This window comes from Quercus suber, unplaced genomic scaffold (assembly GCF_002906115.3).
Source record: "Quercus suber isolate HL8 unplaced genomic scaffold, Cork oak 2.0 scaffold_446, whole genome shotgun sequence".
NCBI lineage: Eukaryota > Viridiplantae > Streptophyta > Magnoliopsida > Fagales > Fagaceae > Quercus > Quercus suber.
Window position 1 is genome coordinate 343,842 of NW_027069897.1, and position 26,984 is coordinate 370,825.

At 33.6% G+C, this 26,984-nt stretch overlaps 3 protein-coding genes across 3 annotated transcripts; 2 read left to right on the plus strand and 1 right to left on the minus strand.

The window, feature by feature from the left end:
• Positions 1-5,443: 5,443 nt before the first annotated feature.
• On the plus strand, positions 5,444-6,979 carry LOC112034214 (small heat shock protein, chloroplastic). Its single transcript, XM_024067017.2, has 2 exons — positions 5,444-5,905; positions 6,339-6,979. The coding sequence occupies exons 1-2, from the start codon at positions 5,656-5,658 to the stop codon at positions 6,806-6,808; spliced, it is 720 nt and encodes a 239-aa protein (XP_023922785.1). The 5' UTR covers positions 5,444-5,655; the 3' UTR covers positions 6,809-6,979.
• A 7,298-nt stretch (positions 6,980-14,277) lies between these two features.
• LOC112034213 (protein WVD2-like 7) lies at positions 14,278-19,677 on the plus strand. Its single transcript, XM_065762192.1, has 8 exons — positions 14,278-14,732; positions 15,559-16,110; positions 16,192-16,548; positions 16,699-16,757; positions 16,874-16,948; positions 17,377-17,479; positions 17,582-17,653; positions 18,925-19,677. The coding sequence occupies exons 1-8, from the start codon at positions 14,661-14,663 to the stop codon at positions 19,138-19,140; spliced, it is 1,506 nt and encodes a 501-aa protein (XP_065618264.1). The 5' UTR covers positions 14,278-14,660; the 3' UTR covers positions 19,141-19,677.
• Positions 19,678-20,537: 860 nt separating this feature from the next.
• On the minus strand, positions 20,538-26,707 carry LOC112034212 (two-component response regulator ARR11). Its single transcript, XM_024067015.2, has 5 exons — positions 26,359-26,707; positions 23,920-24,072; positions 23,424-23,798; positions 22,349-22,425; positions 20,538-21,796 (listed from the first exon to the last, which is right to left on the minus strand). The coding sequence occupies exons 1-5, from the start codon at positions 26,483-26,485 to the stop codon at positions 20,783-20,785; spliced, it is 1,746 nt and encodes a 581-aa protein (XP_023922783.1). The 5' UTR covers positions 26,486-26,707; the 3' UTR covers positions 20,538-20,782.
• Positions 26,708-26,984: the final 277 nt, after the last annotated feature.

Genomic DNA, 26,984 nt, shown 5'->3' on the forward strand with positions numbered 1-26,984 from the left:
GTTCACGTTAGAATTGGTAGTGGCAGAAAGGCTGATGAGACAAATGGCCAGCTCCTAATTTGGTTTGGGAGCTTGGTTTCATCTTAGGATGATCTCTAGCGGAAGGCAGAACTGAAGGGAGTTCTTCATCTGGGTCAGTTTGCACACATGAACTATTTTTGCTGAGACTTCATGTTGGGCTTAGTCATGAGAGCTGAGTATTTCGATGGACCTTTGACATGGTGGTTCTCTCCACTTGAGCCTATTATTTTGCTTTCTCATTGTGAGCCCTACAAAATGGACAAAGTTATCATATATTGCCATGAATTTTTATTCCACATGGGCTTCAGTTATTAGTAAAAATGAAATGTATTCATGAGCTTTAATAAATATTTATGATAGGTTTTGGGTATTAATTTCCATGAGTTTTAAATAACAATTTGAATAGCTTCTCATAATTTTTGCCATGGATTATTTTGTAAATGATATTTTCTTTGGGACTTTTAAATAATGACCTTCAATATTTTTTGAGAATAATATTTACCATGGGTTTTAAATAGAGGCAATATCCATGGGGTTCAAATAAAATATGATAATAACCACTATAGTGGAATAATGTGATATTCTTATCAGTTTTTCTATAGATAATCATAATATGCTTGTAAGGTGAATAATTATCATGAGTTTTGGAAATAAATATTATGAATGTTGTGATATAAGATAAATAATGATCATGGGTTCTTATATAAATTCCATGGGTTTATAATATGTTATAAATAAATAAATGTCATGGGTTTAAAATAAATAATCATAACTTTTCATAGGTTTTATAAGATGATTGCCATGGGTTGAGAATAGATAATTGCCATAAATTCCATGAGCTTGTAATATTATAGGTTTAAGAACTTAAAGTATTGTTCATTATTGGACTTTTAAGGGAAATACTTATGATATAATACTTTGCTAAGTATTAATAACCTTGGGATTTTGATAAAATAGTGGCAAGCAGTTAGCTTGGGCTTTTAATAGTGCCAACATAAATTGAGATTTTGATATTGCCAATAAGAATTGGGCTTTTGGTGTTGCCAATGAAAATTAAGTTTTAAATATTACCAATAAGAATTAGACTTTTGATATTGTCAATGTGAATTTGGTTTTAAATATTGCCAGCAAGAACTAGATTTTTAATGTTGCCAATGAGAATTAAGTTTTTTGATATTACTAGCGAGAATTGGGCTTTTAACAAATAAATTTCCATGAGGTTGAATCATGGGCTTTGCTAATGGGATTTGAATTCCATTGATAAAACTGTCATAGGTTTAAACCATGAGCTTTGATTATGGATTTGAATTCCATTAATAAAATTGCCATGAGTTTAAACCATAGGTTTTGATTATGAATTTGAATTCTATTAATAAAATTGTTTTGCCATGGACTTGAATCATGGGTTTTTCAAATATTGTTAAGCATAAGTATTCTTGGGCTTTAAAGAGAATGGGATGTATGCATTGGGCTCGTAGGGCCGGTCTTGGACACAGTAAAATAATGATAATAAAATTGGATAAAAGATGAGTTTTTTGGGCTTTTTGTGATAGTTTATATCATGACTCAATTTAGATAATAAGATATAATAGTTTAAACACGAGCCAAACTCAAGCTTATTACCAAACTATATAACATGTTCAAATTTGATTTATTTTATTATTAAACAATCTCGGCTTATTTGTGATCTACTTAAATTAATTAGATAGAATGGTTTTCCTTTATATTATTATATAAAATAGGACACCAACATAAAAAAAAACTAGACTATTTATATTATTAATATTTCAAATAATAGTTTAATATCTTATGAACTTATTTACAAACTTATACAATTCAATTTCAAATTTATATGAGTGTATTTTATACATTATAAACATAGACATAAGGTATTATATATATATATAATATATATATATAAATAAATTAAGCCACATACTCACAAGCATGTTCACAAAGCACATTATTGTGTTTGAACTTGATCGGCTTGCTTAATATGTCCAGCATAAAGTTAATCTTGAGCTTGGCTCATTTTCTAAATAAATGAACTTAGAAATTTCTGTTCCCTAGTCAAGCCTAAACTACTCATAAACATCTTAGTTCATTAACAACCCTAAATAGTATTAACCCTAGTACTAACTGTTTGAAATAGAGGGAGAAAAAGAAAGATACTATTCTACTATCAAAATTTATGTATTTTTATGATAGTTTATTTCCTTGACTTATTTAATTTTTTTTTTTAAAAAGGGATAAAACTTAGAAAAAGTGAAGTTTTGAATAATTTAAAAAAAGCTAAAAAATACGTTTAGTAAAAAACTTTTAAAAAACAATTTAAGGATATAAAAAATGTGTATGGTGTCATGTTATTTAAAATTATTTATCATTTTTTACTAAATCAAATAAGATTTTAAATAATGTAAGGACATCATAAATTTCTTTAAAATTATAAAATATCACATCTTCACCATAGGATTGACATTCTCTATTTTAAAGCAAATGAATATCATTGTTCACACCAAGCTCTCCATGTAGAAATAGGCAAATAGCATTATTTTATAATACCTCATTTATGTGTTTCGAATCCTACCTCTCTCTCTTCCTTACTACCTATGACCTATGGCTATCTATCCCAAAAAAAAAAAAAAAAAATCCTTGCATCAACCTTAACTAAAAAAAATGAAATATTACCTCACCCCATTAAATTTAGCTCAACAAACCATTTTTGATCACTCTCTCTCTCTCTCTCTCAATCTCTCTCTCATCACTAATTGAAGCCCATTTATAACTGATGGCTCTTTTGATGTGGATTTTTGCTGGATGGTTCGATGGCAAATTTGAAGTCCGAGTTCCAAAAGAAGGTGAAGGTGAAATTGCATCGGAGTTGCGGTCTTCTCGGTTGTCAACAACAAAATTACGTCACCAACGTTGTTTCAATAGAGTCAAATAGGCAACTGAGGCTTCTACACCACAGAATTGCCAATGGCATCCACAGTTGTTGCTCACTATTTCTTTGTTGATACAGTTATCCCTTGTACTTTCCCCTCAAAAAAATAAAACTATAATTTTAGAGTTCTTATATTTTAATGTTTTAGGGAAAATGCTAGCAAGCATGATGTGATACTTGTTAAGGTTAAAATAATGTGAATTCTACTTAATAAAATAATTGGATAAATGGAAGAAAAAAAAAAGAATACAGTATAAAGCAAACCCCACCGTCTATAAGGCTAACAAAAATACTGACACAAACCTAATTGTTAACGAGCGGTACCCGTTAGCACAACCCATGCTTTATTATCTTCTTCTTTTATATATATATATATATATATATCATGACTATGTTTGAAAATGACTTAAATTTCAATAACATTTTTTACAATCAAGGTCACTAATTTTTTATAAAAATTATTCTATCTTATTGAACTTTATATATTATTAAATTAATTGTATCATCATCATGGTTCAAATTTTTGATGAAACTCCAGTTTGGCCTTAAACCTTTAAACATCTCCATTCTTTGGTGTGTGGGGGGGGGGGGGGGGGGGAGGAAGGAAGGAAAAAGGACACATAACAATGGGGAGAAACAAATAGATGAGGAAAAAAATAGAAGGAAATAATATTGGACTAGTGTATTATGTTTTGGTATGGACAAAAATAAAAATAAAACTATATTAATTGGCTCAATAATTGATTCTCAAAAAAAAAAAAAGGCTCAATAATTACTCTTAAAAAAAAGATTAGTCAAGAAAAATTTTATCTTGTTGAGATGCATATTATTAAAATTATTTGTTTTAAAAGTCAATGTAAATTACAATTATTACATTTGATTACACACACATATATAGAGAGAGTGATAACCTTGAAATGGTACACTAGTACCCAAATATTTTGTTTCTTGACCAAAGTAAAACGGTTTCCAATGTGGCTTGCCTAAGTCTAATTGATTGGGTGATTGAAAAGTGGAATGACAGAAAATGGGAAGGAAATGAAAAAATTGAGAGATAGAAGAGATTTTAGTTTTTCTTCTGCATGTTTGGTTGGAGTTGGAAAAGTGGAGAAAATGGAATAAGAGAATGGAAAAGATAATTTGTATAAATTTATCCTTATGCTCGATAATTTTTTATACTCATCAAATAATTACTTAATTTTAATTAAAATTAATAAAATAACATTTTATAAAAATTTACACATCATACATATTATACCATATGACTTTTACTTGTTATTATATTATATTATATATTTTGTATAAAAAAATAAAAATCTGGACACATTATAATGAGGGATAGAAACAAAATAAGGAAGGTTTGGCTGGGTAGGGACTCTAGAGAGAGAGCTATGGAATGTAGTGGAGAGAGAGAGAGAGAGAGAGAGAGAGAGAGATAAGATGTGTGGTTAGTGGGGGAAATTATTGTGTACTCTCAGAGTACCATAAATGTGTACTCATTCCTCTCAGATAAATGGTGGGTTCTATTAATTAAATTCATGGTAAGACACACCATTCATACGAGAAAAGAGAGTATACATTTATAGTACTCTGAGAGTACCTAATAATTTTCTGATTAGTGGGACATGGTTGCTATTTTAAAGAGTAGTAAAAACGTAAAAGTATGGACTGAAGCAACATTCCATAAGACCAACTCAATTTTCTCCCTAATTTAAGGAAAAAACATTTTAGTGTGCTTAATGAGAAAGCACTCAAATTCCACTAATTTTTTCTCATAAAAATCTCCAACCAAACGGGTGTACGAGTAGTATAATTATTCGTATTTAGTTACACATGTCAAAGTGACATGAGTCGTGTAGAGGAATCAAAGAAAGAACAGTAAAAAAAATCTTTGTTCGAAATCCATGCATTTCAATGATTTCATGGTTAATATTAATTTTAAAAGAGCTTTAATTGTCTCACTCTCTCTATACATTTCATGTGTCATCGTGTTAAAAGCGGATATAATATATATGTATATATATATGTGTGTGTGTGTATTTATATATATTGTGGACATTCTATATGAAAGTGAATACCTTGTGCGCATAGGATTATAGGAAGTGTGAAACAATATTGTTAAAAACATTTCTGGGTTACACTAGTACGGTCTGCCGTAGTTGAGAAGATGGTAAGAACGGCATGTCGTTTATTATGAATTGAGATGTTGGTTACTTTTTTTCCCTCAACTGGTTTTGGGCCTTCAACGCCTATTTGAGATCTGTTTATTTTGCTGAAACTAAAAATATTTTTATAAAAATATTATAAATAAAAGTAAAAATTAGTTAAAATGGTATAATGAAAGTTATAAATAATATCAAAAAATACAGTAGCAAAATTAATAAAGCCAAACCACACTAAAAGTTGTCAATTTTGTCGTATCAGAAGTTACCAGAAATTCTCAGCTTACAGGGGATCTTCATTTATCCAAGCTAAGGTTTCTGGATTTCTCGAGAAACCAAAATCTTCTACACTACTCTCCCAATGTGGCAATGTACTTTCCAGAAACCTCATCACTTCCCTTTAAATATTTGGTCCCCCAAACTCCTGTTCTCATCAAAATCTTTGCCACACATCTACTAGACTATTACCAACAACCTCAAACACCCTAACCATTTCATCATCAGGATAATAAAAAAGGAAGTAAAATCATGTCCCAAGCTGTTTCAAATTTGAGCCTCTCTTTGCCTCTGCCATGTGGAAGAGCCAGCAATTCTTATAAGCCTCTATGTTCAACACTCCCCCACTTTTTCAAACCAATTGGCGGCAGAGGTTTAAGCCAAAACAGCATCAGGGCCATGGCAGGGGAGACCAAAGACAATCTTGACCACTTGCAGAGAGCCAACAGCAAGCTCCAGCAACCTAACCCCAAGAACCGAGTTGCGCCTGTTGCACCCATAGGTAACTATATCCAAACTCAATTTTAGTTTAGTTACCTTCTTTTTTTTCTTTTTTCTTTTCGATGTAGGTACTGGGAAATATTACTATCATAGAAAGATCTTCTACATACAACTATGTATAACACAAGATGTAAGGGAAAGGAGTGACATAACATGTCAAAATACATAAGTTTAGACGAAACATTAAAAAAACAAAAAACAGCTAAAAATTACACTTTGTGGCTAAATCTATTAGCCATTGTTGGTTTATTACTTTATTTATTTATTTTATATTTAGTAATTGGGGTGGAGGGATTTGAATTTTGCACGTATTCTTGGTATTAGCCCAGCTAATCTTAATCTTTCATGAACTTAGTACTATAATTGTTGGGTACTGATTTATTGTTTATTTATTTATTTTTTTTTAATATTTTAATTTGTGTGTACATATGCAGGGTTGTGGGATCGATTTCCATCAGCAAGGACAGTGCAGCAGATGATGGAGACGATGGAAAGAATGATGGAGGACCCATTTGCCTACTCTAGTGGGTGGGCATCCCCGGTGCCTAGTGAGGGAAGAGGGTACAGTAGGGGAAGGACACCATGGGAGATCAAAGAGGGTGAGAGTGAGTACAAGATGAGGTTTGACATGCCTGGTATGGCAAAGGAAGATGTGAAGGTCTGGGTGGAGGAGAAGATGCTGGTTTTGAAGGCTGAGAAGGTGCTCAAAAAGGAAGGTCAGGATAATAAGGAAGAAGAAGGGGAGTGGTCTGCTAAGAGCTATGGCAAGTATAGCTGTAGGATTGCTTTGCCAGATAATATTCAGTTTGAGAAAATTAAGGCAGAGGTGAAAGATGGGGTTTTGTATATAACTATTCCTAAGGCTAGCAGCCCTGGCAAAGTTTTGGACATCAATGTTGAATGAAAATTTGTGTGCTAGAGTAAATGTATGTTTTTTCTGTTTTTTTTTTTTTAATGAATTTTTAACTATTCCTAGCAAATGTCTTTCAAAGTTATAGGCGTAAAGAGAATCATTTGCAAATTTGAGGTGTATTTACTTCATTTTGGATTTATTTAGCTATGTTTTTGGATGCCATTTTTTGTTTATGACTTCATGCGAAGGTCTGCAAAGCAATTGTGAGTGTGTGTGTAACCTTAGTTTCTAGTAGTCTATATTTTTCCTCAAGGGCCCATGCGAATATGATTGAATTTCTTTATCATGTAATAGTAGAAGGTAGATTCTGAAGACATTGTGAAATCTACATTTCACAACATGACAACAAACACTGGCCCTTTATCACAGACGCTTGAGGCTTCCAGAGTGTTCAATGGACTTCTTCTTGAACATTCTGTTTAATCTTCGGTCTCCTAATTAAAACAAGATTAAGGTAATGTGAGCAAGTTTGCATGATTGTGGCATCTATCATGCCAAACAACATAACTTGACAGGCTGCAATATCTAATTTCTTTAGTAATCATGGAGGCAATTTTGAGATTACGGAAACCTTGATACTGAGAATGTAATTAAAAATAATAATAAAAATTAAGCGAATTAGAAATTTAAAAAAAAAAAATAGAAAAAATAATTACGCATGAAAGACAAAGACTTACTTGTTCTGCCTTTATATTCACAGACAACGTATAAGAAAGTTTCAAAAAAATTAATAATCAAGAGACTTGTAAATCTTAACTCATTAAATACAAACTCCAAATACATATAAAGAGCTTTTCTCTGCCCAATTAGTTCATCATAAGAATTCCTAATTCTATAAACATGGTGGGCAAAATATGAACTTAGATGGATAATTAGCTAATCCAGAGCCCAAAATCAAAGTTAAAAGCAAGATTACAAAATTGAAAGGTGTTAGGCACTAATTTTACTTAAGCTAAAAGTCGGTCTTAAAAGATTTAATAGTCATATCATGTTATGAATATTCAAACATACAATACATATCATGCCATCATCATACCATGACCATACTATCAAAATAGTTTTGACAATCATAACTAGAATTATATGCTCATCATTCATCCAAAAAAAAAAAAAAAATCAAAAAAAGAATTATATGTTCATCGTATTTGTCATAAACAGTAATCACAAATCATCATACCACGCTCAGATTTGAGCATGTGTGCTTATTAAATATAATAATAACATGTCATATTTCATCATATTGTAGCTTTATTTTAAGAGAATATTCACTAATTATCCAACCTATTCCATCAAAACGTGGCATGTTTATATCATGTAGAAAACTAAAAGAGGTTTAGCCGTTTAGGGCTATATCTGTATGCATTGCCTCACATAAAGGACTAGTGGTAAATTACTATTAAGAATGAGTGCTCCTTCCTTTTAAGTCAATTCACAACCTTCTCACCTAAGGATCTCTTTAGTTGGGGGATAGAAAAATGGGAGAGTAGAAAATGGGAGGGAGATGAAAAAGTAAGATAATAGAAGAGATTTTAGAGCTTATTTGGTTTCAAAAAGTGGTGCATTCACTTTTCATTTTCTTTATTTTATATTCAAATCTTGAATTTGAATATAGAAAAAATTATTTATTTTTACATTTGGTAATATTTGATAAGTTGTTTTGAATACATAATTTGAGTATAAAATACATAATATCCTAATTTGGTTTTTTTTTTTTTTAAGTAATTTTTCTCACTTACACACACTCATCACTCAAAAAAAGTAATTTTGTATTTTCATAATATTTACAAATGTGTCACTACATTCATATTCATAGAAAATGAAAATGCTAAAAAGTTGTTTTTATTTTTTGTATTCAAATTCAACTTTTAGGATAGTGAAAATAAAAACTAAGTACAAATACTAAAACTAAACAAGTTTTTTAGTGGTGAGTTTCACAGAAAATTGAAAATGAAAAAAAAATATTGCTCTTTTTTCAGCTAACCAAACTGGCCATTAGTTTTCTTAATTTGTGTTTGGTTGAGGGGGTGGAAAAGTAGAGGGTTGTAAAACTTTTTTGTTTGGTTGTGGGGGTGGAAAAGTAAATGGATGTAAAAAAATTTTATTTGGTTAAGAAGAAAAATGGGAGGATAGAATATAAAAATTTGTATAAATTTACTTATATACCTTTATTAAAAATGGTGCCCAATTAAATAAAAAAAAAAAAAGGCAAACAACCAATCAAAAAAATAATAATAAATTCACTCAAGTTTATTAAAAAGAAAAATCATGCCTAGTTAAAAAAAAAAAAAAAATGAAGAAGAAGAAGAAGAAGAAGAAGAAAGAAGAGCAAAACGCCCCAAAAAGATCTAAACACCAAACCAAAAAAGGACCAAAAAGAAAAAGAAGAGTAGTGTATCAGGCCTAGAAGAAAAAAAAATAGAAGAAGACTACAACTACTCTTCTACTCTTTATTTTATCCTCAAATTCGAGAGATAGAATTTTGATAGGCCTGGGGAAAAAACACTTGAGCCCCACTAATTTTTCCTCTTTAAAATCCACTCAATCAAACATCCCAAAAAACATTTTCTCTCCCCTTTTCTCTCCTATCTTATCTATTCTCTTTAAAATCCACCTAACCATAAGGATTTGTTTTGTTGGAGGGGTGAAAAAGTGGGAGGATAGAAAACAAGGAAATGGTGGAAAAGCAGGAGGATATAAGAGATTTAGTTTTCTCTCATATGTGTCTGATTGGGAGGATAGAAAAGTGGAAAGATAAAAAACTCATTTGTTTGGTTGAATAGAAAAATGATAGGATGGAAAATATAGTTGGTATAACTTTATGATTATGTCCTTATTAAATAAAACAAGAAGTAACACATTTTTTTTTATTTAAAAAAAATTGTGTATGGACATTTCATTTGAAAAAAAAAATAAAAGAACAAGCCAATGGATCCAAACACAGAATAAGAATAGAAGCAACACACAAAAAACACAAGGAAGATAAAAGGCAAAAAGGTGAAAAAAAAAATGAACTTGGTGGGGAAGGACAATTTCGTCCAAAATTACCTAGCAGCATGCCACCCCATTTTCACCCCAATTTGGGGAGATTAGGGGGTGATTGGTTTAACTAAAACTCTAACTCAAAACTCAATTTTCATCATTCAATTCTCTTTATCTGTGGGCCTCACCTTAAGAAAATTTGTTTAGTTCAATTTTTGTTCTCAATTTCCATAACTCAAAGCTCAAAAAATTGAGTTAGAGTTATGGAAATTAATAACAACTTTTTGGAGTTTTCAAGTTATGGAAACTGAGATTTGGTGGCATACTTGTAAATTTGAGCAATTGTGTGTGACCCATGGTAATGACTTGTCTCATTGAGTCAAACCACAACAATTACTTTGCTCCCAACGACTCCTTTTTCTCCTTACGTTTTTTTCTTTCTTTCTTTTTTTCTTATTATGTTTTTATTTTTTTACAAGAACCTAAAGATGAATAGCAATCACAACATCTCAATAAGCTTAATATGGGTCTAGAAATGTGCAGTGACATCCTTTTCCTTCAGGCATTGATCTCTCTTTTTTTGTTTCTATTTTGCTTTGCCATAGCAATAACATCCTTTAAGTGTCTGGATAGAGATTGAAATAATCTCTCAACTATGATTATTCATACTCATCTAATAGATTCAATAATTCATCTTGCTCTGAAGTCTTCATTCTTCTTCTTCGCCTACTAACACTAGAAATCTAAAGTCTCATCACAATCTTCTCCCCATAAATCAATGTCTCAAACCCAAAATCAACAAACCCATAATCAGCAAACCCGTTAATGAAACGATTGGATGCAAAAAAAAACTACTTGAAGAAAGAGCAAAATGAAGACAAATACAGATCAAACATAAGATCTAACTAAATGGGTAGATCCAAAAGCAACAACCGAGAGAGAGAGAGAGAGAGAGAGAGAGAGAGAGAGACAGAGAGAGAGAGAGAGACCGTACCAATCTAGGGTAGTCACTTGAATTTGCCGAGGAGGACAGAGATGGAGACTTTTGGGTTGTTATTGTTCTTTGTTCTAATGAGTGGAGAAGAGAGAATTGAAAGAGAAAATGTAGTGTGAGAGACAGAAAAATGAAAGAGAGTTGGGGGGGGGGGGGAGAGAGAGAGAGAGAGAAAAGAACACGCGGGTTAAGGATTACAACCATTCTGCCCACTTTTAGCTCGTGGGCTTCACATTTTAAGTTAAAGATGAGTCTTTTAGCTAAAAACTACACCTAAGTTTTTGAGTCAAACATAGTTGGGAGAGAGTAATGAGAAAAATAAGAGAATAGGAGTTGAGATATGGGTTAGAGTTTTAAGTTATGCTAAAACCAAACATAGTCTTAAGTTTTGGCGGGCTAGAGAGAAAATAATCAAGCCCCACCATTTTTCTCTCCACCTCCCTTCCCAACCAAATAACTCACCCATCCATTTTCTCTCAATTTTTTCACTCTCCCTTTTCTATCCCCCCCCAAAATGATCCCAACCAAACATACTCTAAGTGAGGGAATTGTGCTTTTATCGCCTTAAGTATTGATTTGGTGGAATGTCAACTTAACACCTTTAGGTTTTGTTGATTGTATGATCTAGCAATACCTTTGAAAATGTTTGCTAGGAGGGAGGGCTGATGGTTTGAATGAGAAATTTCTAAAAACTTTGGTAGTTGTAGTGTATGAAGGTGAATTATGATGTGTTTTGAGTGTTTTTTTTTTTTTTTTAAATTCTTGGTGTTTAGGGTTGTATTGGATGGAAATGGTGCAATGCATAATGAGAGAGGAGTGTTTTGCATAATGTGAATTTGTATTAATGAATAAGTTGTACAGTTCTTTGTAATTACCAAAAAGTGATCATCTGGTTCAATCACTTTGAAAGAATTATTAATTCAAGAATTGTAGAAATGTAATCCTGATTCGAACACCAAATATCTTTCAATTTGGTTGAAGAATGGATCGAAGATCTTTTGAACAAATTACAATAGATCTCTAGTTATGAACTTGTTAAAAATTCTCTGTTCTTCACGTTATTCATGTTCTTTGTGTGCTCTTTGTGTTCTTCATGTGCTCTTTGTCTTTGAAGGTTTATGGTGGAAGTTTTTCAAAGATTTGGAGGCTTGAATCTATAGAGCTTCACCAATTAATAATTTCTTGAAACTTCTTGAGGCTTTTGAGTTTGATTCCAATGAACTTTAAGATTTAGAAAGATGATTTGGATTTTTTTTTTCAAATGTTCTTCATATGAAGTTCTTAAAGTTCTTAGAGGATTTGAGGCTTGGTTCCTACTAAGCTTCTATGCTTTCTAAATGCTTCTTGGTGTCTAAAATGCCTTAAGAAAGCTCATATTTATAGGAGTGTGGAGAAGTTTAAGTGACACGTGGCTAAATTTGATTAGTGACACATGTCATGATCTAAGTGGAGGAACCTTAAGATTTTGTCTCCAAGACACAAAACATCATTTGATTGGCTAAAATGTCTTAATTTTCAAGATGACGCATGTCAGCACTTAATTAGATTGCTTGTGTCATTGCCAACATGTGTCGACGTGTAATTGGCTCTCTTGTATGCGTTTGATGTTTCTGCTTCAGTGGCACTTAGCAAATTTATGTTGGTCTTTGAATAGTGGCAATGGAACCCACTAGTAATACATGGCAAGGACTATCGCGTTTTCATATTAGACCTTGGAGCTACTTTGCTAAAAACGCAAATAAGTTTGAAATGTTACCGTTGGTCATTTTTAGCATTATCCCTAAACTACCCTTATTTTTATTTTGAAATCCCAATTTTACTAAGATCTCTATAAAATAAAAAATAAAAAAATACCGTCATGTAGGAGAAGAATTTCTCTACACTTTATGCTCCCTCCTCGTCAATTGCAAGAAGCCCAAAAGAAGAATCGCACCGTGCATGTAGTAGTGGTTCTTCTTTCTTTTCCTTTTCCCTAACTTCTAACCAACCAAACAAACTGCAAAATTCTAAATCAAATGTGCAAATTTCAATTCCAACATAAACCCATAAACCCACTACTGCTGCGAGCTTCTTCTTCTACTGTGAGATTCTTCTTTTGTAGTTGCAGCTTCTTCTACTCTCTTTTTTTTGGGTGTAATATATTTCTTTCTTCTTGTCTTTTGGGTGAAGAAGAAGAACTGTATTTTGGGTGAGGAAGAAGACCTGAAGAAGAGACAAGATGGTGAGTGGAGGAAAAGAAAAGATATTTGATGTGAATGGGGGAAGAAACCGGTGGATGAGAAAAAAGTGAAGGAAAAAATAAATAAATAAAGGTAGTGATGGGACACATGTACATCATGTAAGGAAATTTACTAAATAAAAATTTCAATTGTGTTAAAATAACAAATTTTCACAACAGTTAAGTTGTCAAATCTTTCGTATGTCAAAATAAAATAATAAAATAATAGAGTAGGATTGATCACAACTAAAAACAGAGAGTATTGTGAAAATATTGTGACATTTTATTATATCTCTAAACTTTTTAGATTAGTACTATTTTTCTTTAGGAAAAAAATAGTGCTATTGACAGAATATTTTTATAACAATTTCATAATAAAGTTTACATAGTAAGTTGTTATTGGTTCTCATCTAAATCTACTAGTGACACAATTTTTTTCCCCTACCATTAACAACTTATCATATAGACTTTATTGTAAAATTTTTGCTAAAATATTGTGTCCATAACTTACATTAAGAGAGGTAATTAAAACAAAGAATTTTCTTTGTATATATCTTGTCATTTTTTGTAATTTACAACTCAAACTACCATTTTTATAAGTGTTAGCAAAAAAATTAGCTTTTTCAAAAAGCACTTTTTGATAGTTTTTATCAAACACTCTGCTTTTTAAAAAAGTTTAGTTTCATACCGCAATTTTTAAAATCGTCACTTATTCAAAAAGTATAGTTTGAAAAAGCTGAACTAAATTTACCCTTAGTGGTATGATCTTTGTGATAGGTCATGAATTTTCCTTTCCTATGCTCCAAGAAAACAAGAAAAGGAAGGAAAAAAGAAAAGGGAAAAAGCCCAAAACAAGAACAGGAAAAAAAAACACACACACACACAAAAAAGAAAAAGAAGGATGAAAAAGAGAAGCGCTCTCAAAGTCAGAAGAACAGCCTTGCATAAGTCGTATTTCCTGGATCCCTTGTCAAGCCCCACACGTGTTGAAGAGACATCGCCCCTCCCCTCACTTGTATCCGTTGGAGACAAAAGACGTTGCAATGTCTCTATAATTGGAATTAGAGTTGTCTTCCTCTATTATCTTACCTTGGTTGTTGTTCAAATTCAAATATTAACCCAAATCAGAAATAATAATAACGGTCCAACTTTTGGCTTAATTAAGTAACCCAATAAAGTATTATAGAGAGATTAATCCAATCTATAAAATTCACACACCTCATTCACAACCTTGACTTGTATATTCTATCCAAAAAAAAAAAAAAAACCTTGACTTGTATACGTAAAAAAAGGAACTAGACGTTGGAGAAGCTTTAAAATCCCTACCCATGTGGCCCAACTAAAATCCTAAACGTCAAAAAGAATAGTACTTTTTTAGAAGATCAAAAATAAAAATTAGTTTCAAAGGCCAACCAAAAAACACTTCCTTTACTTAAATAAAAAATAAAATAAAATAAAATAAAACCTCCATTTTCTCTGCAACATGAAATGGACCCGGGAGAGCCTGTGATTCAAATTTAAAGCCTTCAAGGCTTCAAGGGTTTACATAAAGACTAAAGCTTTTCTTGTTGAGAAAGACTAAAACGCTTTTGTTGTTGTATTTCTTTGAACTTTATTGGTGTGGCATTTTTGTTGGTTTAGTGTGCAAGGACATGGGGGATTCAGCGTGTCTTAGGAGATCGTTCTCTCACCCTCCTTCAGATGGTTCAAGAGAAGCTAAAGAGGTCAGTTTTCCAAACATTCTTCAAAGTTTCTTTCTTTTTGGTTTTTGGATTCTAAGTTAGTGTTTGGTTAATGGGTTTCTTGTATTTTCTAGAAATTCTTGATGGGTTTTGTATTTTAATGTAACTGCTTTTGTCTTTTTTTGTTATGGTCTGTTTGGATCCTGAGAAAACGTGGGAAAATGACAGGACATGGGAATCTTGTAACGGGTTGAGATTAATATGGCTGTTGTACTTGTTTCGTTTCTTTCATTTAACTACCACACACTGCGTGCTGTTATTGCTTAGACGGTTTATGCCTTTTTTGTTTGGTTCATAACTTCTTGTTTGGTTCTTGGAAGAGTGAGAGAGAATTGGAGAGAAAGTGCTTCCAGATGTTTAATCAAGGAAGCCACTATTAAGCAATAAGCAGTTTTTTTCGCCCTTTTCTTTAAATAAAATGAGGGAACCAAATGGGAAATTTATGTTTCTCTTTTGGGCTCCCAAATTATCATGGATGTTTTTGCCTAAAATTTTTTTCTTTCCTGTTTTGCACACATTTCCATCAATGAAGCTTTTGAATTTTGATAGGCCCTTGGTGTAATATATAATTATACATCATTTTTCTTCCTTATCTTTTAATTTATAATTAGCATTTCATGGCTTCTTTCTGGAAAAATCTTGAGCTTCTATTGTTCTGCATCACAGAGAGGAGCAAGTAATTGATGGGGTTTAAATGTCATGGGTATCTACCTTTTTTTTATTTTAACTAAATAATCAAAGTTTAATTTGTACTTTCATGTATTTCTAATTTATTTTAGGACATATGAGTAATTAATTTTAATTGCAGACTGACCCCATTCGATGTCTTGGAGAATCAATCTCGTTTGGAAGGTATATGTCAGAATCCTTGGCCTGGGAAAAATGGTCAACCTTCTCTCACAATCGTTATTTAGAGGAAGCTGAGAAGTTTTCCAAGCCAGGTTCTGTTGCACAGAAGAAAGCTTATTTTGAAGCTCATTACAAGAAAAAAGCTGCAGAAAGAGCGGCAGCATTGATTGAGGAAGCAAATGCAGCGGCTCATAATGTTTCTGAGTCAGAAACTAGTGACAAACATCATAATGACTCTTTCATGGATTCAGAGTTGGTGGAAGCAGACAGCCGCAAGGCTGTTGATGAACCACATGTGGAAGATGCTCCTAATACTGCAATATGTTATTCTGCTGAAATGAATGTATGTAATCCTAATGTTGAAGAATTGGAAACTACAAAGGTGGAAGCAGCTGAGCCTGTAATGGTAGAAGGTGTTGATGTGGAGGATTCTGCTCTGGTTGAAAATATAGACCAAATTGAAGACCAACACAAGATTGTGACCACCCAAGAAGAGAAGAAACTCAATAAGGTTGTTCAGTTATGCCTATTTTACTTGTTTTTAGTAAATTAAATGTGCCTAATACTGCTCTCTTTCACTATCTTACTGCAGGTAGCTCCCAGTAAGGAGATTCCTGCTTCACCAAGCAAGAAAAGACAAGCGAATTGTTCTTTGAAGCGATTAACTCGAGCTTCCAAGCTCCCAGTCTCTCCTTCCCAAGGAATGATTTCTATGCCACTTAGAAACAGAATTAATAGTGTGGCAGATTGTGAGAGGACAGCAGGAGATCTAGTTGACAAAAAGAGATTAACTGTAAAATCACTTCACATGTCAATCAATTTTGAATCTCGTACTGGCAAAACAAGTAAAACAACTCCTGTTTTTCAAGAGGTGGGAAGTGCAAGAAGTGATGAAAACTTGTTTGACACATCCCAAGACAGTTCAACTCCTGAACGAACTTCGACTAGGGTATTTACTTCTGTTACTTGCGTTTGTTTAATCTATCTGCCATTCACCTTGTTCCACTTGTACACACACCCACAAAAGTACACATCTGAGTATTATTTTTACTAGTAAAGATCTGTTAACATGACTGAGGAGTTCTTTTGTGCACTGCAGGCATCTGTAAATAAGTTAATTAAGCAACCTTCAGTAAAGCTCCAGCCAGAAGATCGAAGGTACTTTGCCTTCTGAATGTCCTTGCAATATCTCAAATGGTTCCTTTTCCATCTGTGCTTTTGATGCGTGCATACAAAAGAACTATCCCTTACACTGACATGAATATCAATTTCAGGGCTAGAACACTACTTAACAAGTCAATTTCAGGAGGAATAACAGAGGATGGGAAAGAGCACTCTCTCTTTATGGAGTAAGGAGTTTTCCTGTTTATCACCTTAATGGTTCACCTTTTGTATAGACACTGGATTACCACCTAAATTGATCCTGCTTTTGCTACTCTTGCTCTTCAGGATCTATTTACTTAACTTCATTGATCTCTAGAATGCATATAGAGAACTGTTAATTACTTCTATAAAAAATAAAGCACTGTTATATTTAGCCAATTTATTTCAATAATTTTTTGAGCAAATAGCCAAATAGTTCCCTTAGATTTTGACAAGAGTGGAATCTTATCACTTGTGTGTGTGTGTGTGTGTTAGAGAGAGAGAGAAGAGAAGCAAAGGGTGGTTGTTTAGGTGAGGTAGATGCATGATTGGGTGTAAAATATATTTTACCAGGCTCTGTAACATTTTCATTTGGAAACTTAGAGAAAATTCTCATAAAATGTTTGTGTAACAGCTGCTCAAAACCATCAAATGCAAGTGGATTTAAAGCACGAACTCCTACTATATCCTCTCCGTTTACTTTCAGGAGTGAAGAAAGAGCAGCAAAACGCAAAGAGGCAAGATTAGATCCAATAGTTCTTGTTTTTTACTTCTTATTATATGTTATGATTTAAAATTGTGTCATTACTTACAAATCTTTTTGCTATTATTTATGACAGTTCTTTCAGAAGTTGGAAGACAAAATAAATGCCAAGGAGGCAGAAAAAGTGCAGCCACAAACCAGGCCTAAGGTTGATCTCATTGCCTTACTATAGCTTTGAGTAGGTGATATGGAATCCCATGCGGAAAATAAATAAATAAATAAATAAAAAATGCAACTCTATAACTGGCTTTTTTAGGCGAATAACAAAATGCAGAAATGTATTGAGGGGTCCAACAATGTGAATTGGTTCAAGGGTTATTGCATGAGTTGCCCAGTTGATCTGCTATAACACATAACTTCAGGGTTGTGTATGTTTCCCAATACTATAGTGATGTGAAGTGATTGCACAAATCATATCACTTGCATGGTGAGCTCATTTAAAACCTTCTTTCCTTTTAAACTTTTGTGCAGGAGAAATCACACTTTGACATCAAAAATTTGCGACAGAGTACTGATTTTAAAACCAAACTGAATGAAGATTTAAATCATAGATCACAATCACTGAGCAATCCCCAAAGAAGGTACTTGTAGCTTCTTAACTTGACTCTCTATGATGCAGAATTTTGGGTTAAAACATGCATTACATATGTATATGCAGTAAATGCCTTTGAAGTAATTTGGATAGGCTCTGCTATGAGTTTATATGTACAGGTACTTAGCACTGCAAAAAAAAGAAGTAATTTCATGATGTTTTGTTCCAGCCTTTTATTTCAGTTCTGATGGTTGCTACTTTGTCAGTTCAATAACTCTTCTTTGTTTTTGTGGCAAAAACACGCTTCATATCTTATAACTTTGATAAATTGTCATTTTAGTTCATCCTATAACAAAGTCACGTAAGTCCTTCCATCCATTGCAGTTAAAAGGTTTTTGTTAACTTCCTTAAAATGACATTATTTCTCATTTTTAACATTAAAAAAATAATGTAAGATTATTTTATTAATATATTTAAACCCCCCCCAAAAAAAAAAAAAAAAAAAGAATTTATAAATTTAGTGGACTAAAATGACAATTGTTCAAAGTTAATATGGACTGAAATGAGAATTTTTAAACTTAGTGGACTAAAATGACAATTGATCAAAGTTAATAGGGTGTAAAGTGTATGTTTGCCTTTATATGTTATTTGTTGCTGCTTGCTAGTGAGTGGAGAGGAGCCTGATTCTCTGTAGACACCCTCAAGTATTGTTACCTTTTCTTTTTTTTTTTCTTTTTAATTATCTTTTCTTGTAGTATTTGTTTCTCCTCCCCCTTCTCTTCCAGGCAGAGAAGCCGAGTTTGTGGCTGTTTTTCTGAGTGTTGGTTAGATGCTTATCCAATCAGAGTTGCTGAAAGAAAAATATACTGATCATTCACATTTTGCAGATCTCATTGACACAGCCTCGATCACCAAATCTCAGAAGAAAGCCAGTTCCCAGCCCAATCCAGGATTCAAGCTCTCGGCCTCCTCGAATACCTCTAGTCAGAAATGGTAACTCTAAGCGTGTTACAGAAAAATTTGATAGAACCACAACCTGTTCAGTCACTTCACTACCTAAGAAGAATGCACACGAGAATGCTTCTCCAAATGTTCAGCATTAAGTATCAAAAGAAGAGAGCAGACTGTTTCATATAAGCATATTATTGGACATCCTGACAACCCGGACCTATCCTTGTAATTACGTAGTATGGAGAGAGTGATAAGTGAAAGGGGATTCACTTGAGGGAGGATATCAATGCAAAGTTAGTATTTTGTGTTGAGAGCTTCTAGTAAAATCAATGATAAGTGAAATTTTGTAGCAGTTTTTCCAGTACTTTTTTCTTTGTAAACGTGTAGGAGACAAGCACTATGATACATGGATGCGGCAAAATGGGTGCCGCACTCTTGTTTGACGTGGCCCATCATAGCGATGTGCGAGCAACGCCGCTGCCTGCACGTCAGTGTCACGTCTGAGTTCTTTTTTTAACAGATTCGCGCCGATTCGAGTCAAACCGGGCTGATTCGGCTAGAATTGGGTCTAATCGGCCAACAGCTGAAACTAACTGAAACAGCCAAAACATGCCGAAATCGGCTTTGAATAAGGCTCAAACATCCTAAATCTGTCATTCCTCAATTTTATTTTGAATATTTTTTGCTTCTTTTGTGTTTTCTTTTTTGTTTTGTGTTTCTTGCCTTCTTTCTTTGCTTTGTGAACTAAGGACATATAATGTGTTTTTTAAGAATATTTTAATGGTAAAAATATATAAAAAATATAAATAAAAATATTTTTAATAATTTTTTAATTGTCACACCTTGCTACACCTACACTTTACTTTTTCAAAAATTGCTGAGTCCCGCGCACTTGCATTCATACCTGAATCCAAAAACGCACCTGTGCTTCATAGGATAAGCACTGGCAGTGGAATAGCAAGCATATTTGTAATGAGACTGGCTTTGTGCTTATTTGTGTTGGTAGCATGTACAGTTGATCCTAGTTTATACTATTTCTTAATGCTTTACCTTGAACTAAGGTACAAATTGTGAGTGAAACATTTAAGCTTATATTAAGACGAAAAGCTAAAAACCTAACTGAATTCTCAGAATCATTTGGGGGGATAAGGAAGGGCTGCTTGGCAGTTGCAGATTCCAGCTTTCTGATATGGCATGCCAAGATGAAGAAAGTATCTTGTGACTATCAAATGCAGCACTCCCTCACATTTGGTAGGCTCCACACACCTGTGGGATCCATATATTGTGACGGAGGCGCGGTATAAACTGATCTCATAAGATAATCTTTTGCCAGGATGGGACAAATCTGCATCCTGCAATACCAGCTATAGACTGGTGTGATTAGTCAAGTAGCAGAAATTAGATACCAAAAGTGATGTCATTTTTAGGATCAAAAATTCAAATCAGCTTACTAGAAGGGCACAACTGATCATTTTTGTACAGATGAGAGCTCTTTCTTTTTTCTTTTCTTTTTTTTCTTTTTTGTTTTTGTTTTTTGGGGTTCAGAGAATTTGTGAAGGAAAATGACTTTTGTGCACATGATAGGCCCGTAGGCTTGGATTGTTTTCTACAAACACACAAAACACTCTAATGCATGTCCCATGTCAAGAACTGAACTTCGACAAGCAAACTTATTATGCTAAAAGTTTGAAAACGCTCCTATTATACAAATTAAAACATCCAAGTCCAAAGTGGTCAGGAAATAATATCCCAAACCTCTCTCCCTGCAAGAAGGTGCAGAGCTGCAGAGCACGGTCAAGCTATAAATAGACCTTGATCAACAATTGGACATTCTGTTGTTGAGTCGATAGGACACTGGAAGTCAGCAGTAAGTGGGTCATACAAGTAGAATGGAACTTCGGCCAGGAAGCCTGGATCATCGTAGTCAATAAAATCTATACTCTGTCCAAAATTCCTACTATAATAATCACCTTGAAGCCAGACGGTTAAGTCCTCATTGATTGGTGCAAAATTTGGGTCACTTGCCGATGTCAGGTTACTTTGGCTAGACTCTAAGTCAGTAATGCTCAGATTGAAGCCCTGTGGTTTCGTGCTTGAAATCACAGTGGAAATGGGCTCAAAAGATTGATGATTTATTAATTGGCTCTTGGTTTGAACGGGAAATGTGTCAATTGCACTTTCCGTTGGACTGACATGGCTCACATGCTTGCTTTTGAACTCAGTGAACAAAGGCTTAATTTCCATAGAGCCACTTATGTCTCTTCCTGTCAAAGAAAGTACAGAAGTATCTTCTGGATCTGACTGTAATTGATTCATCTGGATCTGATGCTGTGGACCATGTGGTGGTAACTGACTGTAGCCATCCTCCAACTGAAGATGTGGCTTAAGTTCTTTCTTGACTTGAGTTTCAGTATTTTCTCTCCAAGAGAACTCCGGTGGGTTGGTAGAATCAAATGCTGGATAGCTTGCTTCGGTTTCCAGTGGTGCAAAAGAATGACCGAAGCTCTTTGAACTCCTCGCCTTCTGCGGATCACTAACATCAGCGGTCAACGTTCTTTTGATCTCTGTCATCTCTGAAACAATTTTGAGATCACCTTCATGATTTTTGGTATCAGCATCCTGAGCAATGAAGTTACTGCCACAAAACTGGTAACCATTTGCAACATCATTTTGGTTCAAGCTGATTGAACTCTGATGTCCATAACTTGCTGCAGGATCCTTCGGAGGAAAATCTGAATGCTTTATGCCACCAAAAGAAGCTTTTAAATCATTTTCCTTTTGTAACCTACTCAAGTAGAGGCGGTACTTCTGGAAAAATAAAAATTTCCTCAATGAGAATCACCATGATATTCAAACAGATTGATCATTACAGAGAACTTTTCTCGCTCATCTCGACTATTTTCTAATAAGCTGTGCTTAGTCTTTGATTAAATAGTGTGGCTCTAGTTGTACAATTGAATATTGTTGTAGGTGGGAGGTTGTAAAAGCCGGAGTAATATTAAGAATAGACTAAGAATTGCTTGTGATGAATTGGATAGAAGTTCACTCGAGATATCAGCATATGTAAAGTCAAAAAGGCACATAAAATACGGATGGAAATATGATGAAATTAATTTTTTATACATATATTTGTATAAATTCCAAAAACAAGATTGGGTGCGATCTTACCAACAGTGGGATAAAAAAAAATAGTCATCAAATACATCATTAATGAGCCAAGTATTTACTTGATTTTGTAATTGCAATGTTCCTTGGAAACTATACTACCATAAAGGAAAAGCAATAGGTTGTAAAAAGCCTACTTGATAATGACTTTTAGAAAGTGTCAAAGACAAAGACTGAAAGGGTGAGGGGATCTACCTGTAAGTGACTAGCAACATTTTCCCTAGTCAACCATTGCACATTCATCAGGTCGAGTATCTTTTTGGGGCCAACTTCTGCCAAAAAGACACTATATGTCATGGTTCTGTTGAAGCAAAATAAAGATGACAACTATATAAAGATGACAGCTATATGATTGAGGACCACATGAAGACGAGGAAAAAAAAAAACCCTTTACACCCTTTAGTATGGGGGCACCACCAATTTGGTCTCTTGACTATTAAAACTTGCAATTTACACCCTCGAACGTGATATTAATGTCAATATGACCCTTCCATCAGGATCCGTCACAATCTCACTGTTAACCCATCCAAAAAGGACTCCAATTTTCAGTAGGAAAATAGGAAAAATAAATATTTACAAAAAAGTAAAATTGTGATTCAATTTTATGGGTCTAATTTTGAGAGATCAATACTCAAATATTATTCAAATTATAAGGAAACTCAAAAGCTATGTTCGAAGTGGATTTGAAAACAGGTTTGCAGGAACCCATTGCTAGGATTGATGAAGCAGGTTGCTGCTTCCTTCCACAAATCCTTAACTGCCATCAATCTGAATGTGGACCCAGTGTTGGAGAAGCCTTATGGGTCTCATGAGATCAAACTGTTACTGGAAATTGAAATAAATGGAGTGATCAATCTAAGCTGAAGGAATGTAGTGGAGAGTCAAATGCAACTTGTGATCAGTATTGTTGCCAATGGGCAACCACTTCATTCCCTTAAAAAAATTGATTCCCCAATTTTTTATTATTTTTCTCCTTTTAAAATTATTTTCTTCTGAAAAAATAAAAATAAAAAGTCTTTTTGGGGCACTTAATGGAACAGTATTGACAGATCCTGATGCAAGGGTCACACTGACATCGTCGTCATACTGCGAGAATGTAAATTGCAAATTTTGATAGTTAAGGGACCAAATTAATGGTGCCTCCCACTAAAAGGGTGTGAATGATATTTTTGATTAAAGACAATAATAGTAAGAATCCGACATATATGTTTAGTTTTAGAAGCACATCTCATAAAGAAACTCTACGAGTAGAAGTTTATACTGTACTTACTATCAAACCCAATCTGGTTCACAGCTTTGACAAATTTCTGGTGAAGATCAACCGACCAAACTACTCTATGTTTCTTTGTAGAATGATCACCGAAATCCTTGTCATCATTCTTGTCGAAATCTTTTCGTTTTTTAGAGTTGTAATCTTCCCCACAATACATTTGCCCATCATCAGACAAATCTGATCCATTTCTAGACATTTGAATAATGTCTATGTTTTCATGTTCGATATCCCTGATTTCATGTATCTTCTTTCTGAAAACATGCTGCCATATATTGCGGAGTTCCTTCATTCTTATCGGCTTGAGGAGATAATCACATGCGCCGTGCTGAACTCCTTTCATGACCTTGCTCGTTTCGCCGTCTACAGACATCACTGTGCAGGTTCACAAAATGCAACTTGTCAGAAGCAAGGATTCCAGTGGATGTGAATTAAAAATCGATGGGAATTTTAGCATGTTAGTAAAAATTTCGTATATTAGTAACAGAGAACTGACTAATCACTGGAAGATCCATTTCCAGTCCAACATGCTCAAGAAGTTTGAAACCGTCCATGTCAGGCATGTTAACATCGCTGATTACGATGTCATAGCCATCCTTCCTCTCCCGAAGAAGGTTCAGAGCCTCACGTGCTAAATGACATGTAGTCACTGAAATATAAAAATTACAAAGATAAGTGAGAATAGTTTCAAATTTTTGCTGTCATGGTAGAGATGATTGATCAACAGAGTATATTAGTGAGCAGAAGTCATTCAAAAAAGTTTCAACGTAGCAAGAACATAAATAACAAATGCATCTTTATTCAATCAAGTCTAAAAATATGTTTCAATTTTTTGGATCAAACATTTCATTGCAAATAAAAAGACTTTGCTATCTTCTTTTTCTTGTCATAAATAAGAAACCAGATAAGACATAGTTTCCACAGCATTAAAGTGAATGGCAGCAAAAGACATGCTGATTGAATCAGGAAAATCATACAAATAGGAATGAGATACTGGAAAGACTTCCCTAAATTTAGTGTGACATGACTAGGAAAAGTAATCAATACTATTGGTTATTTGAAACACAAAAGAGATGGTAACAACTTTGAAGGTCATATGAGAAGTTTCAATCATCAATAAAAGTTTTCAACAGCACTAGTGGATATAAAAGAGAAAACAGAATAGGAAAAAAAATGAACTATGAATAGGCTTAAAAGCCAATATGAAAGTTCACTGCAATTTTGAAAATATCTGAAGGCATGTTTACTGATAGAAAGATGGTCTCTAAAGAGAATGAATATTGGGAGCCCACATTCATGAAGCCAACCCTACTGCTCAAAAGAAGTTATCCAAAACAAGCTGAAATAATTCAAACTTGACAGATTTCAAGTAGCCATGTTCAAGTTTGATTAGAGTAGGTACAATTGAGCTCAAGAATCTTCTTTATCAACAAATATCGTTCATTAGCCTAGCATTACATGCATGATCCGATGAACATTATTCAATTAATGCTACAAATGACAATTAGCATTTCAGAACACACAAGTAATCCATTAAATTAAGAAATTCTTCATCAGACCCCGCTGCAATTACATCACTTATCAGACTTGTCTTAAGTTTTTTGTTATTATTATCATTAAGTTATTAAGCCTGCACCTTGTGTGCATCAAATTTTCGAAAGCCTACTCAAGAAATCTGGTTTAGCTCAATTGTGACTTTTCAAGTCAAGCTTCAAATCTTATCTTCAAATTATTGCCCTCTTCAGTGATGAGCTGAGCAGTGCACTAGACTCAAAAAGTTTAAATGCTGGTCCTTTGATTATCAGCCTCACAAGAGGTAAGTCAATTGAGTAAAACTGAATAGGCACACATATACATACACATATATTTGTGCTCCCAAGCTTAAATTACTCAAGATAACGAGCCCACCCAAGGTCTAGTTATTTAGCCCAACTCCAGATCTACAAGAAGCTTCTATCATTTAACTGCCCTAGCCAGACAGTTCTTTTATAAGTAGCATCACTTAAAAATAAATTTTCATAATTCAAAAATCTAAATTCTGTTGGAAACAAATTCCCAATTCTATCCTTATCATCACAAATATTTGAATACAACAAGGTGGAATCTAATTATGCCTGTTTATTGCTCTTGGAAAAAAGGCCTTTTGCATCACAACTAGTATAGATAAGAACTACACAAGTATCATAGCATAGGCACCAAAGAAAGCCCTTGTTACCCCTAATTCACCACCTTTAAGAAGCCTTTTGTAACAAACAAATTATAAAATTAAAAAAAAAAATGGTTTTCTCTTCCTCAGATATAAGTGTTCAAAATTAATGTAAAAATACTATCTCATAATTCAATTACTAACAGAAAATTTTTCTTTATTACAGCTTTATTCAGAACTACCATTTTTAAAGTTGGGACTACAGTGCAGTAAATAGAAGTCTTAACTTATGCAGTTCCATCCATGTCTCGGTTTTGGTGTGACTCATGTTAATTGAGGTTCTCAACATATACCCTTTAATTAACCCAGATCAATTCGATTATCAATTTTCATCCATGAAACTAACAATTTTCACATTAAAAGCCTCAAGCAACAACATGAAAGTCACAAAATAAATGAATAAATAAATAAAAATATCCTTAATCTCTCCCCTTCTATTTCATTTTCAAGATTTCACAGCCTTAACACCTACATATAAAACATAAAGTGATGAACTTTACATGCAATTCTAATACTTAAAATTAAACCCATGAAGAAAACATAGAATAGAACATACCCAGAAGCCACTATACTGGAACTAACACATAATTTGAGAAACCCACCTCGTAAACAACAAGAATTAGCAAAAGAAACCATAAAAATCAACAAAACAACAAAAGCAAACTCAAACGCTGAGAATATCTTTTCAAGACATGAGAGAAAAAAAAAAGTAACAAAAGCAAGCAGTACCATCATAAGCACACTTCTTGAGCATCTTTTCAAGAATTTTGAGCCATGTTGGATCATCATCAACAACGAGAACGCGGAGACCGGCCGGAAAGGATTCGCTCCGAGGAGAAGAGAAGCCGTTCTCCATGAAAGAAAAAGCTAAAGAATCAATTGAAGTTATAGGGGGAATTGAAGTGGCTTGGGAAGAGAGAGAGAGAGAGAGTTGAAACTCTGCAAGACCAAAGATAGTCTACGAGGATCAATGTCTTTGAGTTTTAAATATTGGGTTTCTTTGGTTTTTAAGGGAAGGATCAAAGAGAGAGAGACAGAGACAGAGAGAGAGAGAGAGAGAGAGAGAGTGTGTATGTGTGTGGGGGATAGCACCAACGAGAATATATTTGGCGCCGGTTAGCTTAGCTAACGGTCACTGTGGCGCAGTTAGGCTCTTTTTCACCTTTCGGTTTTTGGCACTCTCTTTTCAAAAAACACAAAATTAGGAACATAAACGTGTTAACTTGGTAAGAAAGAGTGTGAAAGACATAATAAAATAAGAGAAGTGATAAGTTCATGAGATTTTCAGCACACCTTTAACCAATTATATATGGTTTGTTGTTATTAATTCTAAATTGAACTCATCACTAATATTA